The sequence below is a fragment of the Macaca mulatta genome, chromosome 16 (assembly GCF_049350105.2).
Source record: "Macaca mulatta isolate MMU2019108-1 chromosome 16, T2T-MMU8v2.0, whole genome shotgun sequence".
Taxonomy (NCBI): domain Eukaryota; kingdom Metazoa; phylum Chordata; class Mammalia; order Primates; family Cercopithecidae; genus Macaca; species Macaca mulatta.
In genome coordinates, this window is record NC_133421.1 from 64,745,914 (window position 1) to 64,765,975 (window position 20,062).

At 51.7% G+C, this 20,062-nt stretch overlaps 1 protein-coding gene across 2 annotated transcripts; it reads right to left on the reverse strand.

Annotated features, from left to right (window-relative positions):
* Positions 1-1,297: 1,297 nt before the first annotated feature.
* GJD3 (gap junction protein delta 3) lies at positions 1,298-3,167 on the reverse strand. Of its 2 annotated transcripts, XM_077971591.1 has the most exons (3): positions 3,038-3,167; positions 2,612-2,710; positions 1,298-2,251 (listed from the first exon to the last, which is right to left on the reverse strand). In XM_077971591.1, the coding sequence occupies exon 3, from the start codon at positions 2,245-2,247 to the stop codon at positions 1,366-1,368; it is 882 nt and encodes a 293-aa protein (XP_077827717.1). In that variant the 5' UTR covers positions 2,248-2,251; positions 2,612-2,710; positions 3,038-3,167; the 3' UTR covers positions 1,298-1,365. The 2 variants fall into 2 exon arrangements, with proteins under 2 accessions (XP_077827717.1, XP_077827716.1); XM_077971590.1 differs by lacking the exon at positions 2,612-2,710 and having other exon boundaries at positions 3,038-3,158.
* Between the last annotated feature and the right edge of the window lie 16,895 nt (positions 3,168-20,062).

Consider the following 20,062-nt stretch of genomic DNA (forward strand, 5'->3'; position numbering starts at 1 on the left):
AGTCCGATGATGGCCCCTGGATTTATCAGTTAGGTCCTGGGTGATCTCATGGAGAGCAGCCCACTGGCTGGTGAAGGTGGAGGGCAGACGGGAGGGGAGACACAGGAGGGGGATGCGCTGCATAGGCAGCGGTTCTTCCAATGCCCGCAAGGAAGAAGAAGGGGGTGGTCCGAAGGGAAGGCTGGGCCCGGAGCGCGTTTTGGGAGCTTTCTCCTGCGGACGGAAGAGACTTTCCCGTTTATAGCCTGGGGGAGAAGTAGCGGCGGGGAGGATGCAGATGGAGGAGGGAGGCATAACACATGTCTGGGTTGCCCTCTGGCCCGCCGCCCACCCCCACCCCACCTCCATGAAAGGGCCCAGCCCCCGCCTCGCTACAAGGCGGACAGTGAGGATGTGCTCATAGGCTCCCGAGGATCGAGGCCTGCCCTGGGAAGGCCTCCTCCTCTTCCCTCGCTGGGCGGGGTCTCTTGGGAGGAGGACAGACCTTCTGTGATGCCCCGGCAGGTGGGCTCGGTTAGGGTGGTAGGGAGGGAGCCATTGTGTCTGCTGCTGACATCGGACCCTGGCCACCCCTGCAGTGCATATCAGAGATCACACACACACGCGTGCACACACGGAGGTCACGCAGCATGTACACATGCACACATAGTGCACAAGGATGTTTCTGTGTACAGGTGTGCACACGCAGCCCAAGCAGGCTGCACATGTGCGTGTGTGCACAACGCACTCAAAGCTCACAAGGATGTGAGCACACAGCTCTCACGGGGCATACATGTGTCTATGTGCATGTGCACACAGCTCACCCGGAAGGGTTTCGTGTGTGTGCACAAGTGGGCCTCACGCAGGGTGTACGCATGCGCGCACATGCACAGTGTTCACACAGGGTGTACAGGTGCGCGTGCACACAGCTCGCAGTGCTTATGTGTCCGTGTGTGCACATTCACAGAAAGCCCACACGGGGACCACTCTCTGAACACAGAGAGTGCCTGAGAATGCTGGCATCACAGTTGTTTTTGTCCCCAGTAAAACAACCACCCTCCACCTTCCGCTCTGCTCTCCCCCTCCGGTCCACTCTCTCTCAGGGCCCTGGTCTCCTTCCTTTCCACCTGGGTGGTGGCATCCAGGACCCGCCTGAGTTCATTCTCCGCCCCCAGCTCGGCCTGCCCCAGGTGCTGCCGGCATCCACTGGGAGGCAGTACGAGGCAAGTGCGATGCCGCCCGCGGGCCGTCCCCACAGCGCGTCTCCTGCCAGGGCAAGTCCCACCACAGCTCTGGTGAAAGCAGCTTCCGGTTTCTGCGGTGCGGGCGGCTGAGGTGGCGGGGTCCGGCCCTCGCCGTCCAGCCCGCGCGAGGCGGGGCCCGCCCCTAGATGGCCAGGTCTCGGCGGCCGGTGGCCGGTGACGCCTTGCCGCGGCCGCTGCCGCCCTCGCGGTGGCTGGCTGGCGCCCGGTGCGCATAGGCGGGCGGGGCGCAGGACTCGGGGCCGGGGTGCCGGGAGGGCAGGGTCGGCAGCGGAGGTGGCGGCGGCGGCGGGAGCAGCTTCTGCGCCTCTTCGTGTGCACGGTTGCAGCGGTTGTCACGCTCCCCGGCGCGCGGGCGGCCCTTCCAGAGCAGGTGGCCCAGCTCAGCTACGCTGAGCAGCGCCGACAGCAGCCCCACCGCGAAGTAGAAGAGCACGAAGACGGTCTTCTCGGTGGGCCGGCTCACGAAGCAGTCGACCGTGTGCGGGCAGGGCGGGCCGGCGCACGCGAAGTGCGGGACCACGCGGAAGCCGTAGAGCAGCGCCTGGCCGCCCAAGAAGGTCAGCTCGGCCAGCAGGCGCAGCGCCACGCTCAGCAGGTAGCAGCGGCGCGCGCGGCGGGCGCGCAGAGCGCATGGCGCGCACTGGGCCTCGGGCAGTCCAGGGGCGCACTGCGCCGCCGCCTGAGCGCCGCCAGCCTCCTTGCCGGCCCGGTGCATGGAGTAGACGACGAACAGCACCGGGGGCGCCGAGAGCAGCAGGATGTGGAAGAGCCAGAAGCGGTAGTGGGAGACCGGGAAGGCGCGATCGTAGCAGGTCTGGCGACAGCCCGGCTGCAGCGTGTTGCATACGAACTCCTCTTGCTCGTCCTCGAACACTGCGCCGCCCACCGTGGCCAGCACCAGGATGCGGAAGATCAGCATGACCACCAGCCAGAGGCGGCCCACGAGCGGCGACTGCAGCTGCACGGCGTCCAGCAGCGAGCCCAGGAACGCCCACTCCCCCATGGCGCTGGGGACGCGGGGCGGGGAGTCAGGGGATGGGGCAGGTCAGAGACCCCCGCCCCTTCCGCGCCCATCGGGGTGGGGTCCGTTGGGCCTTCTCTGACTTCAGGGTGAGTAGTGGGGTGGGAGAGGCCCGGGTTTAACGATGAGACCAGTGTGAAAGGGAGGGCCACGGGAGGGCCCGAGGGGAGCAGGCGACGCTCAGCTATAGGTTCCCTTCTCTTTGGGGCCGATGGGTGCTGGGGAGGAGCCCCCATTTGCATTTTAGCCGCACCCCCTGTGCTGTCTCCGTTCGACCCTGGGATCCTCCAGATCCCAGATTCTTAGGAAGGACCTTGGAGATCAGCTGGGCCAGCCCCTGACTTGCCTTGTGGAAGCGGAAATCCAGCGGTGCCCTTAGCTGTCAAGGATGCTGTGGGAAGAGTGGAGCCTCGAACCCCGAGCCTCCAGACCCAATTTGGTGCCCCTGGGAGGAGTGGGAGTGGCGGAGGCAGTGAGACCACTCCTTTCTCGGCCCACCATTTCTCTCGCCATTTTCACTGCAGTGAACTCCTCTCAGTGTGGGGGGCTGGTACAGAGGCAACCCCACTTTCGTAACTGTCATAGGGTCCCTTGTCAGAGGTGTCCCTGCTCTCCTACCCCAGCGTGGTGGGAATGCGGAGCCAGGCCTCTCCCTCCTCCCCAGCCTCCTGTGCCTCCAGCCTCCACATCTCCTGAGACCCTCTCCACCCCACACTCACACAGGTCCCCACACACCGCTGGTGCCCCTAAACCATCACCCAACCCCACTCACCCTGGGGCCGGGACTGGGGTGTCAGAGCTGAGCCAGGGACCTTGGGAGGTGGCTGGGACCGGCGCCTCCTTCTCCCTCTTTCATTTTCCCTTTCGGATTTGGCCAGGATGGAGGACAGGACAGGATGGCTGAGAGGGGTTAGCGCTCCCCCTTCTCTTAAAGGAACAGGGTGACCCTGCTGACTGGCTCCGCCCTTGGGAACAGGCACGGGCCACGCCCCTTGCTGGGCTCTGTGGCCCTCACTTTTTGGCCCCCCACCCCATAGCTAAATTTCCATCTGGAAATGGGGGAGGGGGTTAACCAGAGCCACATCCTTTACCGAGGAAGCTGGGGGGTTCCTAGAAGCCCTTCCCAGAGAGACCCTCAGCCTGGAGCCTCGATCCACTATGCACTAACCATGCCCTGTGAAGATGGTCTTCGGGGACAGAGGGAGGTTTGCTGCTGGAGTTTAAGGGGCAGCAAACATCTAACAGCTTCTGGTTCCAGCTCTGCCACCGCTCACCTTGGACAAGTCATTCGGCGGTACTGAGCCAGGCTTTCCTGCCTTGTCAACCAAGGTGGCCAGACCAGCTGACCCCCAAGTTTCCTTCCAGCTCTACATCTTTTTTGGAACGGGGTCTCTCTAAGTAGCCCAGGTTGATCTTAAACTCCTGGCTTCAAGTGATCCTCACACCTCAGACTCCTGAGTAACTGGGATTCTCTACTTCTGAATATTGAGTTCCCAACCATATGACAGAGAACCAAAAAAACCCTCGTGCCTGAAAAAAAAAAAAAAAAAAAATCCCATATGGAAAACCATTAAAATATCCCAAGTGCCTGGCTTTGGCAGTTAAATAAAATCTTTGGGTTCCTTCCCACTTTTCTGTAATTTCCAACTTTACTATAATGAACACGTTATTTATTTATTTATTTATTTTATTTGTTTTTTTGAGACAGCGTCTTGCTCTGTCGCCCAGGCTGGAGTGCAGTGGCACGATCTTGGCTGAATGCAACCTCTGCCTCCCAGCTTCAAGCGATTCTCCTGCCTCAGCCTCCCCAGTAGCTGGGATTACAGGCGTGCGCCACCACGCCTGGCTAATTTTTGTATTTTTAGTAGAGATGGGGTTTCGCCATGTTGGCCAGGCTGATCTCGAACTGCTGACCTTGTGATCCACCCACCTCAGCCTCCCAAAGTGCTGGGATTACAGGCATGAGCCACCACACCCAGCCTAACATGTTATTTTATTATTTATTTATTTATTTTTCGAGACAGAGTTTTGCTCTTGTTGGCCAGGCTGGAGTGCAATGGCGCGATCTCGGCTCACCGCAACCTCCGCCTCCCGGGTTCAAGCAATTCTCCTGCCTCAGCCTCCCCAGTAGCTGGGATTACAGGCATGCGCCACCACGCCCAGCTAATTTTGTATTTTCAGTAGAGACAGGGTTTCTCCATGTTGGTCAGGTTGGTCTTGAACTCCTGACCTCAGGTGATCCACCTGCCTCGGCCTCCCAAAGTGCTGGGATTACAGGTGTGAGTCACTACGCCCGGCCTCATGTTATTTTATAATGTGAAAAATAGAAGACTTCTTCCCCCCCAGGAGGCTCTGAATTGAGAGTTCCCTCCCACTGCCCCGGGTGGCAGGGGAAGCTCTTTTATAGAGAAAGGAGTAAGGGTGACCGACGGCAATCTGAGTGGTCAGGGAGGGCTCGCTCCCAGGCTGAGATGTTTGGTTGTCTGCTCTGCCTTCCTAGGGGTCCGCCTGAGTGCATAGCACAACCTTCCTCACCTATGCACCTGCCAGGCCAGGCCCTGTGTGGAGCCCCGTTAACTCCATATGCCAACGAGCTCATTCAATTCTCTGTCAATAGTGGCAGGAGGGCACTATTTACACCAGGGGAAACTGAGACTCAGAGGGTCTAAGCCACTTGCACGCTGTCGCGCAGCTGGTAAATAGCAGATCCAGCCTACACGAGGCCCAACTGGTTCTTGAGCCCAAGCTCTTGAGCCTTTCGTGGAATTGTCCTCCATCCAGCCTGGCTGGGCTTCCCAGGTGGTATCCCAGGGCCTGATAGTCCCCAGCAGGGGTTGCCTCTGTGCCAGCCTTGTGTGGGGCTGGTGGGTGTAGGCACTGGAGGGAGGTCATGCCTGTCCCTCTGAGGAAGGGTAGCAGGACTCACCTTCTTGGCCACACAGTTCCTCTCCCTGTCAGCCATGGGTGCCTGTGTGGTTTTCCATCTGCTGACGCAGACTCCCAGGCCCACTTTCAGGAAGGGGAAGGCATATACCCTTCACCCTCCACTCCCTCTGGCTCAGGGGCCCAGCTGTGCTGGAAAAACTCTAGGTGAACTCCTGCTTGCGTGGGGAACCCTCCTGCCCTCGTGCAGGCTTCCCTTGGGAGTGGGCCTGGGTGGGGGACGCTGCCCTGGAGAAAGTCCAAGGGAAAAAGCAATGCTGGGGCCCCAGATTCTGAAAACAGGATGTGGGTTGGGGGCGCTGCTTACCTCCCCCTTCCGACCTCCCTCTGCCCCCGGCAAAGCTGCTACCCGCCCCCTGCCCCCAGCCACAGGGGCTCAGGGTCACACCTCATCTCCCTCGACTGTCCAGGAATGGTCCCCACCCTGTCCTATCCTGTGGCTCCTGCTGGGTGAGGCCATTGGCGCCACCTGGAAAAAGCCCATCAGACCGCGTCTGCCTGCGGGAGTGGAAAGCAGCTGAGGTGGTGGGCCAGGGTGGGGCAGGAAGTGGAAAGCCCACAGTCACCCTGTGCTGTCTGCAGCCTGTGATGCCACAGGGCCAGGCCCAGAGACTACAACCTCAGGCCCCGTCGTCCTTCCCTGATAGCACCATCCAGCCTGAGTGTTGCTGACCCTGCTTAGATCTGGCAGCTGGCGGCCCCATTTGTGGCCATGCTTAAAGACAGGGGCCGGGCTGAGAGGCCAATCCTGCCTCGCTCCAGTCTGTTCCAGACACCTCTCCCTGGCCATCGGATTGTGGGGCCACTGCTCATGTCAGACACACATGGGTGCATGTATGTGTTTGTACCCAGTAACTATCAGCCATGGTCAACCCCACCATGTTCTTCAATATCGCCACTGACGGCGAGCCCTTGGGCCGTGTCGCCTTCGAGCTTTTGCAGACAAGTTTCCAAAGACAGCAGAACACTTTCATGCTCTGAGCACTGGAGATAAAGGGTTTGGTTATAAGGGTTCCTGCTTTCACAGAATTATTCCAGGGTTTATGGGTCAGGGTGGTGGCTTCACACGCCATAATGACACTGGTGGCAAGTTCATCTGCAGAGAGAAATGGGATGAGGAGAACTTCCTGAAGCGTACAGTCCTGGCATCTCGTCCCTGGCAAATGCTGGACCCAACACAAACAGTTCCCAGTTTTTCATCTGTACTGCCAAGACTGAGTGGTTGGATGGCAAGCGTGTGGTCTTTGGCAAGGTGAAAGAAGGCATGAATATTGCGGAGGCCATGGAGCGCTTTGGGTCCAGGAATGGCAAGACCAGCAAGATTAGCATTGCTGACTGTGGACAGCTCTCATGAGTTTGACTTGTGTTTTATCTTAACCACCAGCCCATTCCTTCTGTAGCTCAGGAGAGCACCCTCCACCCCATTTGCTCACAGTATCCTAGAATCTTTGTGCTCTCGCTCAGTTCCCTTTGGGTTCCATGTTTTCCTTGTTCCTTTCCATGCCTAGCTGGATTGCAGAATTAAGCTTATGAATATGAAATAAAAACTAACTAAATAAAAATAAATTATTTGTAAGGCCCGACATGGTGGTTTATGCCTGTAATCCCAGCACTTTGGGAGGCTGAGGCAGGCAGATCACCTGAGGTCAGGAGTTCGAGACCAGCCTGGCCAACATGGTGAAACCCCATCTCTACTAAAAAATACAAAAATTAGCTGGGCATGGTGGCACATGCCTGTAATCCCAGCTACTCAGGAGAATCGCTTGAACTCAGGAGGTGGAGGTTGCAGTGAGCTGAGATTGTGCCACTGCACACCAACCTGGGCGACAGAGGGAGACTCTATCTCAAAAAAAAAAAATATATATATATATATATATGTGTGTGTGTGTGTGTGTGTGTATATATATATATTTGTAGAGATGAGGGTCTTGCCATGTTGCCCAGGCTGGCCTGGGACTCCTGGGCTCAATTGATCCGCTAGCCTTGGCCTCCCAAAGTGCTGGGATCACAAGCATGAGCCACCACACCTGGCCACTTATTTATTTTTATTGTTATTTATTTATTCTATTTACTGACATCCTTGAGCCATCACACTGCTGTTTTGTCTCCTGTGCCCTCCTAACATTTTAAAAAGTCCTTACAGAAATGCTGTCTTTTCGTGAGGCTTTCCCCAGCTGCCCTAGCAGAAATTTACCCCATTCTTTCCTGTCCCTTCTCAGCTTTATTTCCTTTGTACTGACCACTACATAACTATACACACACACACACACACACACACACATTTTTTGAGACGGAGTCTTGCTCTGTCACCCAAGCTGGAGTGCAACCTCCGCCTCCCAGGTTCAAGCAGTTCTGCCTCAGCCTCCCAAGTAGCTGGGATTACAGGCGCCCACCACCATGCCCGGCGTATTTTTGTATTTTTAGTAGTGACGGGGTTTCACCGTGTTGGCCAGGCTGATCTCGAGCTCCTGACCTCAAATAATCCACCCACCTCAGCCTCCCAAAGTGCTGGGATTACAGGTGTGAGCCACCGCACCCTGCCAATGTTATCTTTTTCTTATGTATCCTGTTTAGCGTCCATGTCTCCCATTAGCACAGGCGATCCCCAGGGAAGGGATTTTTGGTCCTTTGCTTACTGTCCCATCCCCAGCACCTAGAATGGTTGGGGGCACACAGTGGATGCTCAGTAGATGTTTGTTGGGTGGATGAATGAATGAAGTGGGTGGAACTTTCTGCCCTAAGGTGGTAAGAATGCTGTGTATCTCAGGTCTCAACTGCTGACTCTGGTCTCCTCTAGGGCTGTGGGCATTTAAAGTGGCCAATGCAGTCTCAGGTCAGCAATCAGAATTTCCCATCCTCGACAGAAATAAGAACTCAAAAATAGATTCATGTTAAACATCTGCCTCCAGCTCTGCTGGCCTTGGGTCCGTGCCTGGGTGGGAGAGGGAAGGGGTGGAGGGTGGCAGAGTTGGCTCTTCTTGGTCCCTTCTAGTCCTTCTGCACCCTCCCCAACCTGCCTGCAGCTTCTGACCCTTTATATTCTTCCTAGTGCCCTGAAAACCCTCCAGACCAGATGACTTCTGCCGCCCCAGAGTGGCCCCACCTGCTGGCTCTTGCCTTGGAGCTTGCCTTTGGCTCCCTACAGACTCCTGGAGCCCTGCGTTTTCAACACCTGGGACCCGCCTTCACATCTAGCCTTTGCTCCCTCCTTTGGCTCCATGATTATTTAATATTAGGTTTGGGGCCGGGTGAGGTGGCTCACGCCTGTAATCTCAGCACTTTGGGAGGCTGAGGTGGGCGGATCACGAGGTCAGGAGATTGAGACCATCCTGGCTAACACACGGTAAAACCCTGTCTCTACTAAAAATACAAAAAATTAGCCAGGCGTGGTGGCGGGCACCTGTAGTCCCAGCTATTTGGGAGGCGAGGCAGGAGAATGGCATGAACCCGGGAGGCAGAGGTTGCAGTGAGCCGAGATTGCGCCACTGCACTCCAGTCTGGACCACAGAGTGAGACTCTATCTTAAAAAAAAAAAAAAAAAAAAAAAAAAAAAAAAAAAAAGGCCGGGCGCGGTGGCTCACGCCTGTAATCCCAGCACTTTGGGAGGCCGAGGCGGGCGGATCACAAGGTCAGGAGATCGAGACCACGGTGAAACTCCGTCTCTACTAAAAATACAAAAAATTAGCCGGGCGCGGTGGCGGGCGCCTGTAGTCCCAGCTACTCAGGAGGCTGAGGCAGGAGAATGGCGGGAACTCGGGAGGTGGAGCTTGCAGTGAGCCGAGATTGCGTCACTGCACTGCAGCCTGGGCGACAGAGCAAGACTCCGCCTCAAAAAAAAAAAAAAAAAAAAAAGATAAAAGAGATTAGGTTTGGATGGAACAACGGTTCGAAACAGTGGCTTAAGCAAGAGAGAAGTTTGTTTCTCTCTCACATAAAAACTCTGCCTCAGCTGGGTGCGGTAGCTCACGCCTGTAATCCTAGCACTTTAGGAGGCCTAGAGGGGTGGATCACCTGAGGTCAAGAGTTCAAGACCAGCCCGGCCAACACGGTGAAACCCCATCTCTACCAAAAATACAAAAATTAGCCAGGCGTGGTAGTGCATACCTGTAATCCCAGCTACTCGGGAGGCTAAAGCAGGAGAATCACTTGAACCCGGGGGTGGAAGTTGCAGTGAGCCACGACATTGCACTCTAGCCTGGGTGACAGAGCAAAACACGGCCTTAAAAAAACAAAAAGGGCCAGACACGGTGGCTCACACCTGAGGTCAGGAGTTTGAGACCAGCCTGGCCAACATAGTGAAACTTCGTCTCTACTAATAGTCGGGCGTGGTGGCGCGTGCCTGTAATCCCAGCTACTCGGGAGGCTGAGGCAGTTGCTTGAACTCAGGAGGCGGAGGTTGCAGTGCACCCAGATTGCAACACTGCACTCCAGCCTGGGCGACAAAGAGACACTCAAAATTTAAAAAAAAATTTTAAAAAAAAGGAAAAAAAAGCTCTGCTCCACGGAGTCCTCAAGGGAGCGGGCACCTCGCGGCCCCGCTCACAGCCTGCCTCTCTCTCTCTCTCTCTCTCTCTCTCTATCTCGCTCTCTCTCCCCCCCTCCCCCTCCCCCTCCCCTCCCCTCCTCCTCTATCCCCCCCACAACATCCCGCTGTCTCCCCCAAGTCCACCCCATCTCAGAAAAGGGCCAGGAAATGGCCACAGTTACCGATTTGCTCACATGTCATTGGGTAGGATGAGCTCCACGGCCACACCTATCCGCAAGGGATGCTGGGAAATGTAGTCTTTATTCTTGTGCCCAGGAGGGAGCAGGGAGACTCCCTCACTGTCATAGATCTGCTTCTGGCATTGGTCCCCCACGCTGACATGGGGCATTGGACGCACTGGGTTCCTCCCAAGTCTTTGCCCCCATTAGCTGCTCTGGAGGAAGAAGGAAGCCTCCACAGTCTTGCCTGTCACCTTGTCCCTAGGCCCTTCCAAACCATTGCACCTCTGGGCTGTCCTTCACACCCCTCTGCCAAGCCTCATCCCTTCTTTACCGTCCTTGGGCAGATGGGTCATTTCCTCCAAGGGGAGGCCCTGAGTTTTCACCCATTTTTAGGTTGCACATGTAGCAACCTTGCTCTGGAAAGACAATGACTGGACCTGAAGGTGGCTGGGGACTGCAGTAGCCTCTTCTTAGAGACCAAGGGGCTTGGGAGTCCCTCTCTTCCTTTCCTTGAAAGCCCTTCTTTTTCTTGAAAGAGTGAACTGACAGGTGAGAGAAACTGCTTTGGGATTGGGGTTGGGGCAGGGGAAGGATTTGAGTCAACAAGAGGCATTTTTCAGAGTCCCTCCCCTGCACCCCCCACCCCCACCCCTTTGCCGTGCAGCTCTGAATGGCCTGTGTTTTTGTACATGTCAAGATGTGTAAGCATTCACTATCACTGCCTGTAGCCTGGGAGCCCGACCCTCTTTCCATCACCCCAGCCTCATGATCCTGGACTTGGGCTGGATAGAGTACTCTGAGGTCCCTTCCCTTCCAGAGCCTCTCAAGGGGGACTGAGCAGGTCAGTAGTGCAATCAGGTCAGCTCAAGATCAGTGGACCCACAGACCATTGAAGCTCCCTCCCTGAAAGCAGTTCTGGACCCAAAGGGCTGTGCTTGGCACAGGACCTGGAAAGTTAGTAGGGGCAGAAGACAAGGTCATCTATGGATGGAGCTTCCTTTCTTCCACCTAAAAACTGTCAAGCGCATTCGTGTGAAGAGACCACCAACAGGCTTTGTGTGAACAACAAGGGTGTTTATTCACTTGGGTGCAATGGGCTGAGTCCAAAAAGAGAGTCAGCGAAGAGAGATGGGGAAGGGGTTGCTTTGTAGGAGTTGGGTAGATAATGGAAAATTACAGTAAAAGGTGGCTATCTATTGTTAGCAGAAGAGAGGGTCACAAGGTACATGGCGGGGAGATCATAAGACTCATTGTCCAGAAAAGTGTCACAAGGTCGATTGATCAGTTAAGGTAGGGCAGGGACAAGTCAAAATGGTGGAATGTTGTAATGTTGGTTAATCAGTTAAGGCAGGAACTGGCTGTTTTACCTCTTTTGTGGTTTTTCAGCTGCCCCAGACTTCTTGGCTCCTGCAGGCCATCTGGACGTGTATGTGCAGGTCACGGGTTATGATGGCTGAGCTTCGGCTCAGAGGCCTGACAAAAACGACATTTATGGGTATAATATCTTTTTACACTCACCATGATATATTGGAGCTACCTTGAGCCTAATGAAGATATCGTCTGTAATGGTTAATACTGAGTGTCAACTTGATTGGATTGAAGGAATCAATCCTGGGTGTGTCTGTGAGGGTGTTGCCAAAGGAGATTAACATTTGAGTCGGTGGGCTGGGAAAGGCAGACCCATCCTTAATCTGAGTGGGTACAATCTAATTAGCTGCCAGCGCAGCTAGAATATGAGCAGGCAGAAAAATGTGAAAAGAGCGGTTGGCTTAGCCTCCCAGCCTACATCTTTCTCCCATGCTGGATGCTTCCTGTCCCGCAACTCCAAGTTCTTCCGTTTTGGAACTTGGACTGGCTCTCCTTGCTCCTCAGCCTGCAGATATGACCTATTGTGGGAACTTGTGATCATGTGAGTAAATACTTAATAAACTTCCCTTTATATATATCTATTCCATGAGTGCTGTCCCTCTAGAGAACCGTGACTAATACATTGTCTTACCCAAGAGAACACAAATCTGACTCCTGACAGTACCAAGCAAGTAAGAGGGAATGTACCGTGATGCAACTGCTTTGAAAACCAGCTCCTCAATTTCTTATGAAGCTAAACATACACTTAACATGTAACTCGACAATTCCACTCCTATGTATCTACCCAAGAGAAATGACAAGTTATGTCTAGAAAAGGATATGTACTCTAATGCTCATTGCAGCTTTATTGATAATGATCCCAAACTGGAAACAGCCCAGATGTCCATCAACAGCTGAATGGAGAAACAAGATGATACCATGGAATAATATTCAGCAATAAAAAAAGAAGGGCCGGGGTGGTGGCTCACGCCTGTAATCCCAGCACTTTGGGAGGCTTAGGCAGGCGGATCACGAGGTCAGGAGTTTGAGACCAGCCTGATCAACATGATGAAACCCTGTCTCTACTAAAAATACAAAAATTAGCTGGGCGTGGTGGCACATGCCTGTAATCCCAGCTACTTAGGAGGCTATGGCAGGAGAATTGCTTGAACTTGGGAGGTGGAGATTGCAGTGAGCCGAGATTGCACCATGGCACTCCAGCCTGGGCAACAGAGCGAGACTCTGTCTCAAAAATAAAGAAGGGCCAGGTGTGGTGGCTCACGCCTGTAATCACAACACTTTGGGAGGCCGAGGCTGGCAGATCACGAGGTCAGGAGATCGAGACCATCCTGGCTAACACGGCGAAACCCCGTCTCTACTAAAAATACAAAAAAATTAGCTGGGCGTGGTGGCGGGTGCCTGTAATCCCAGCTACTTGGGAGGCTGAGGTAGGAGAATGGCTTGAACCCGGGAGGCAGAGTTTATAGTGAGCCGAGATCACGCCACTGCACTCCAGCCTGGGCAACAGAGTGAGACTCTGTCTCAAAAAAAAAAAAAAAAAAAAAAAAAAAAAAAAGAAGGAACGATTGATACATGCAACAACATGGATGCATTTCCTTTTCTTTTTCTTTTTTTTTTTTTGAGACAGAGTCTCGCTCTGTCGCCCAGGCTGGAGTGCAGTGGTGACATCTCAGCTCACTGCAGGCTCTGCCTCCCAGGTTCACGCCATTCTCCTGCCTCAGCCTCCCGAGTAGCTGGGATTACAGGCACCCGCCACCATGCCCGGCTAATTTTTTGTAATTTTAGTAGAGACGGGCTTTCACCGTCTTAGCCAGGATGGTCTCGATCTCCTGCCCTTGTGATCTGCCCGCCTTGGTCTCCCAAAGTGCTGGGATTACAGGCATGAGCCACTGCGCCTGGCCAACATGGATGCATTTCTAAAACATGCTGAATGAAAGAAGCCAGACACAAAAGCATACGTACTATGATTTCATGTATATGAAGTTCTAGAATAGGTGAATGTAATCTGTAATGCTGGAAACCGAATTAGTGTTTTTCTGGGGCAGGGGTTGAAGAGGCACATAAGAACTTTTTTTTTTTTTTGAAACGAAGTCTGGCTCTGTCGCCCAGGCTGGAGTGCAGTGGCCGGAACTCAGCTCACTGCAAGCTCCGCCTCCCGGGTTTACGCCATTCTCCTGCCTCAGCCTCCCGAGTAGCTGGGACTACAGGCGCCCGCCACCTGGCCCGGCTAGTTTTTTTGTATTTTTTAGTAGAGACGGGGTTTCACCGTGTTAGCCAGGATGGTCTCATCTCCTGACCTCGTGATCCGCCCGTCTCGGCCTCCCAAAGTGCTGGGATTACAGGCTTGAGCCATCGCGCCCGGCCCATAAGAACTTTTTAGGGTGATAGAAATGCTTTATATCTTGATTGTGATTGTGGTTATTCAAGTGGATACATTTATTGTTTACAGCCATACCATCCTGCACTTGGAAGCTAAGCAGAGTTGGGCCTAGTTAGCACTTGAAAGGGAGGAGTTTACCTTTGCCAAAAAGTCATCAATCTCTACACTTGGAATGAGTGCATTTTATGGCCGGGCGCGGTGGCTCATGCCTGTAATCCCAGCACTTTGGGAGGCTGAGGTGGGCGGATCACCTGAGGTAAGGAGTTCAAGACTAGCCTGGCCAACGTGGTGAAAGCCCATCTCCATTGAAAATACAAAAATTAGCCAGGTGTGGTGGCGGGTGCCTGTGGTCCGAGTTACTCGGGAGGCTGAAGCAGGAGAATTGTTTGAACCCGGGAGGCAGAGGTTGCAGTAAGCTGAGATCCCACCACTGCACTCCAGCCTGGGCAACAGAGTGAGACTCCGTCTCCCCCGATCCCCCAACACACAAAATAATAATAAATAAGAATAATAAAAATAAGAATACTCACTTTCATGTATTATTTAAGTTTTAATTATCTCACACTTTTGAGAAGTCAAATTTGCCTAAGCAATGAACACCTAATTGATTATATTTCTAAACACTTCTAATGCCTGATGGGACAGACGTGCAACTCTAACAAAATAATATCTTCCTACGCATTGAAACAAATCTTGTAAACCGAATAAACCAAATTTACAAATTTAGTAATCCACATTCCTTTTTCTTTTTTGAGATGGAGTAGTCTCACTCTGTTGCCCAGGCTGAAGTGCAGTGGCGCAATTTCAGCTCACTGCAACCTCCGCCACCAGGGTTCAAGCGATTCTCCTACCTCATCCTCCCAAGTAGCTGGGACCACAGGCATGAGCCACCATGCCCGGCTAATTTTTTGTATTTTTAGTAGAGATGGGGTTTCACCATGTTGGCCAGGCTGGTCTCGAACTCCTGACCTCAAGTGATCCTCCCGCCTCGGCCTCCCAAAGTGCTGGGATTACAGGCGTGAGCCACCATACCGTACCCTGCCCTAATTCAGTTCTTTTAAATTTTACAATAATGTTATAATGTTTACAAATTTAATCAAATTCCTTAAGCCTTCCAATGTAAAATCATACCTACAAAATTGTGCATTTAAATTGAAAAAAACAGCTGGGTTACAAGATTTGAGGGAGAGTCAAAACCAAAACCAAAACAAATAGCTGGGTGTAGGCGTGGTGGCATGTGCCTGTAGGCCCAGCTACACAGGAGGCCTAGGTGAGAGGATCACTTGAGCCCAGGTACTAGAGGCTGCAGTGAGCCATAGTTGTGCCATTGCATTCCAGCCCGGGTGACAGAGCAAGACTCTGTCTCTTAAAAAAAAAATTGAAATTACAAGACAAATCTGAAAGATTCTCTAATGTGACAGGTTGAAAGAATGTTACATTCTCTTAAACATTAGGGACATTTAAAATATGCAATACAGACACATTATCCTGATGACTTTTAACACTAAACTGTAAATATTATGGGTTTGATTACCTTATCATTTCCATATTATTTCTTTATCCTCAAGGATGTAAAGTCATCTACCCCACTCTAAACAGTTTGACTGTGTCAGGTGGACTGAGGATTTCTACATTAAAAATAAATGAAGGCTGAGATTTAGGGTTAGTGATTCAAGGCTGAGATTTGGGACCAGGTTACTTTTTTTTTTTGAGATGGAGTCTTGCTCTGTTGCCCAGGCTGGAGTGCAATGGTGCAATCTTGGCTCACTGCAACTTCCGCCTCTTGGGTTCAAGCGATTCTCCTGCCTCAGCCTCCTGAGCAACTGGGATTACAGGCATGTGCCACCACGGCTGGTTAATTTTTTTTTTTGTTTTAAGTAGAGATGGGGTTTCACCATATTGGCCAGGCTGGTCTTGAACTCCTGACCTTGTGATCCGCCCACCTCAGGCTCCTAAAGCACTGGGATTACAGGTGTGAGCCACTGCACCCGGCCCAGATTGTTTCTTTTCTTGTAGTTGAGCCTGTCTGTTTTATCAGCAGCAGTCCCCAAGTTCACCCCTTTCAGTGGGAATTTGTTTTATAACTCAATTTGTCTAATTGTTCACTCATGATCAGGTTCAAGTTAAGTCTTTTTGGCAAGGATACTCCATGAGCAATGATGTACGCTTCCCATTGCATCACATCAGGAGCACATTATGGCATTTGGTCTCATTACTGGTGTGCCAAGTTTGATCACTTAGTTAATGTGGTGTCTGCCAGAGCGCTCCACCTTTTCACTTTGTAATTTATCAAAGATAGGTTTTTATGTTCTCGTTTTTAGTCTTTTCATAGACTCTTGTCTGGCAGAGACAATTATAAAGCACATAATTTGAGTTTGCACTCCCTGGATTCTACAGCCACACAGATGGTAAGGCAACCATTTTTCCATCCAGCTCAAGCTCCTCTATTTCATCCGGCAAGAAAAGATACATTGGTGGTTTTCTTTCTCCTTCCTTCCTTCCTTCCTTCCTTTCCTTTCCTTTCTTTCCTTTTTCCTTTCCTTTCCTTTCTTCTTTCCTTTCTTCTTTCCTTTTCTTTCCTTTCTTTTTTTCTTTCCTTTCTTTTTTCTTTCCTTTCTTTCCTTTCCTTTCTTTCTTTCCTTTCCTTCTCCCCCTTCCCTTCCCTTCCCTCCCCTCCCCTCCCCTCCCTTCTCCTCCCCTCCCCTCCCTTCCCTTCCATTCCCTTCCCTTCCCTTTCCTTCCTTCCTTTCTTTCTTTCTTTCGAGACGGAGTCTCCCTCTGTTGCCCAGGCTGGAGTGCAGTGGTGCAGTCTCAGCTCACTGCAACCTCCACCTTCTGGGTCCAAGCGATTCTTCTGCCTCAGCCTCCCAAGTAGCTGGGACTACCGGCATGTGCCACCATGCCCAACTAATTTTTGTATTTTTAGTAGAGATAGGTTTCACCATATTGGCCAGGCTGGTCTTGAACTCCTGACCTCGTGATCCGCCTGCCTCAGCCTCCCAAAGTGCTGGGATTATAGGTGTGAGCCACCGCGCCCGGCACCTTGGTGGTTTTCATATGTTTAGGAGAGACAGGGTTTCACCATCTTGGCCGAGTTGGTTTCAATCTTTTGACCTCAAGTGATCCACCTGCCTCAGTCTCCCAAAGTGCTGGGATTACAGGAGTGAGCCACTGTGCCTGGCCAAAACTTCTTTCTCTCTCTCTCTTTTTTTTTTGAGATGGAGTCTCGCTATGCTGCCCAGGCTGGAGTGCAGTGGCACAATCTCAGCTCACTGCAACCTCTGCCTCCCACGTTCAAGTGATTCTCCTGCCTCAGCCTCCTGAGTAGCTGGGACTACAGGCATGTGCCACCATGCCCAGCTAATTTTTGTAGTTTTAGTAGAGAAAGGGTTTCATCGTTGGCCAGGCTGGTCTTGAACTCCTGACCTCAAGTGATCCTCCTGCCTTGGCCTCCCAAAGTGCTGGGATTACAGGCGTGAGCCACCACGTTTGGCCACACTGGTGGTTTTCATGGAGACTCTTGAAGGCTGGATAGATAGTTCTCCCATGGTGATTCAAAAGTCTCTCCTCACTACCCCCAGTATATGTTCTGGTGAATCCCAGATCACATTGGTAGGTGACATTTTTAGTTCTGTCTTGTGAGTTTCTTGCATAAAAACACAAGCGTCTGAGATCACAACAGTTGTAATACTGGGGTCAGAGTATCACCTTCTATTTTTTTTTTTTTTGAGACGGAGTCTCACTCTGTCGCCCAAGCTGGAGTGCAGTGGCGTGATCTTGGCTCACTGCCAGCTCCGTCTCCCGGGTTCACACTATTCTCCTGCCTCAGCCTCCCAAGTAGCTGGGACTACAGGTGCCTGCCACCACGCCCGGCTAATTTTTTGTATTTTTAGTAGAGATGGGTTTTCATCGTGTTAGCCAGGATGGTCTCGATCTCCTGACCTCGTGATCTGCCTGCCTCGGCCTCCCAAAGTGCTGGTATTACAGGCGTGAACCACCACGCCCGGCCGGAAAAATGTGACTTCTAATGGCTGTACAATACATTGTAGGTAAGGATGTTAAAGTTTAACCAATTCTTCTATTTATTTATTTATTTTTGAGAGAGCCTGTGCTGTCGCCCAGGATGGAGTATAGTGGTGCAATCGTGGCTCACTACAACCTCCACTTCCTGGGTTTAAGCGATTCTTGTGCCTCAACCTCCCAAGTAGCTGAGACTACAGGTGTGCTCCACCACACTCAGGTAATTTTTGTATTTTTAGTAGAGACAGGGTTTCGACATGTTGCCCAGGTTGGTCTCCTGAGCTCAGGCCATCTGCCTGCCTAGGCCTCCCAAAGTGCTGGGATTATAGGCATGAGCCACTGTGCCCGTCCCAGTTCAACAAATTCTTCTATTGTGAGACATCTATGTTGTTTCCAATTTCTCACCAGTGTAAATAATGCTTCAGTGAATGCTTTTGGACTTAAATGTTTTCGTTTGGACTTTAACATACTTTTTCCACAGCTAAATTACTAAGGAAAGGGTACTGGAGAGGCAAGAACAGGTATTCATTACTCAAGAATAAAAAGTTAATGAATTAAATTTTTTCTGTTTGGGTTTCAGGAAAAATGGCTAGAAATCATTAAAAAAAAAAATCCATTGCAGCAGAAACAGTGGGATGCAACGTATCTTAAAAACAAAAAGGGTCAGGTTGGGCATGGTGGCTCATACCTGTAATCCCAGCACTTTGGGAGGCTGAGATGGGTGGATCACCTGAGGTCAGGAGTTCGAGACCAGCCCAGCCAAACTGGTAAAACCCTGTCTCTACTAAAAATACAAAAATTAGCTGAGTGTGTGGTGGCGTGTACCTATAATCCCAGGTACTCGGGAGGCTGAGGCAGGAGAATCGCTTGAACCCGGGAGGTGGAGTTTGCAGTGAGCCGAGGCTGTGCCATTCCACTCCAGCCAGGGCATCAGAGCGAGACTCAATCTTAAAAAAAAAAAAACATTGCCGGGAGTGGTAGCAGGCACCTGTAATCCTAGCTACTTGGGAGGCTAAGGCAGGAGAATTGCTTGAATCCTGGAGGTGGAGGTTGCAGTGACCTGAGATGGTGCCACTGCACTCTAGCCTGGGCAGCAGAGCAAGACTCCGTCTCATGAAAAAAAAGAAAGAAAAGACTCAGTAAACTTATTGTTGGATCCTTTACCAATTAATGCAACTTTTGAATCTTTTCTCAATAACCATTCTTTTGTAATTCATAACTTATGTAATACGTATTTAAGGAATGTTTCATACACATAGGAAATAACCACATTCTATAAAGGGTCTAAATACATAAACCATCACGTTTATTAGCAAATCTTTATCTCCTTGAATGTGTCAGTAGCTTAAGAAATAATGAAGGCCGAAGGCCGGGCCCAGTGGCTCACACCTGTAATCCCAGCACTTTTTGAGTCCGAGGTGGGTGGATCACGAGGTCAGGAGATTGAGACCATCCTGGCTAACACGGTGAAACCCCGTCTCTACTAAAAATACAAAAAAATTAGCCAGGCATGGTGGCGGGCACCTGTAGTCCTAGCTACTCGGGAGGCTGAGGCGGGAGAATTGCTTGAACCCAGGAGGCAGAGGTTGCAGTGAGCCGAGATCGCGCCACTGCACTCCAGCTTGGGCAACAGAGTGAGACGCTGTCTCCGAAAAAAAAAAAAAAGAAAAAAAAGAAATAATGAGGGCCGGGCACGGTGGCTCACACCTGTAATCTGAGCACTTTGGTAGGCTGAGGCGGGCGGATCTCTTGAGGTCAGGAGTTTCAGACCAGCCTGGCCAACATGGTGAAACCCTGTCTTTCCTAAAAATACAAAAATTAGGACATGGTCGCGCGTGCCTGTAATCCCAGCTACTCGGGAGGCAGGGGGATGAGAATCACTTGAACCTGGAGGCAGAGGTTGCAGTGAGCTGAGATTGTGCCACTGCACTCCAGCCTGGGGGACAGAGTCAGATTCCATTTAAAAAAAAAAAAAAAAGAAATAAAACAAACAAACAAAAAAGAAGTAATGAATAGGCCTGGCATGGTGGCTCATGCCTGTAATCCCAGCTGTTTGGGAGGTTGAGGCAGGTGGATCACTTGAGCCCAGGAGTTCCAGATCAGCCTGGGCAACATAATGAGACCCTGTCTCTACCAAAAATACAAAAATTAGCCAGATGTGGTGGCGTGTACCTGTGGTCCCAGCTATTTGGGAGGTTGAGGCAGGAGGATCGCTTGAGTCCAGGAGGCAGAGGTTGCAGTGAGCCGAGATGGAGCCACTGCATTCCAGCCTGGATGATAGAGTGAGACCCTGTCTCAAAAAAAAAAAAAAAAAAGAAAGAATAAAAAAAAAGAGTCAAGGAAATGTTATCTACTTTTAGTTAGCAAGGTGTTTACTCA

Bases quoted from the DNA above. Each gene is read 5' to 3' on its own strand.
- GJD3 (XM_077971591.1), bottom strand. From the start codon at position 2,247: ATGGGGGAGTGGGCGTTCCTGGGCTCGCTGCTGGACGCCGTGCAGCTG.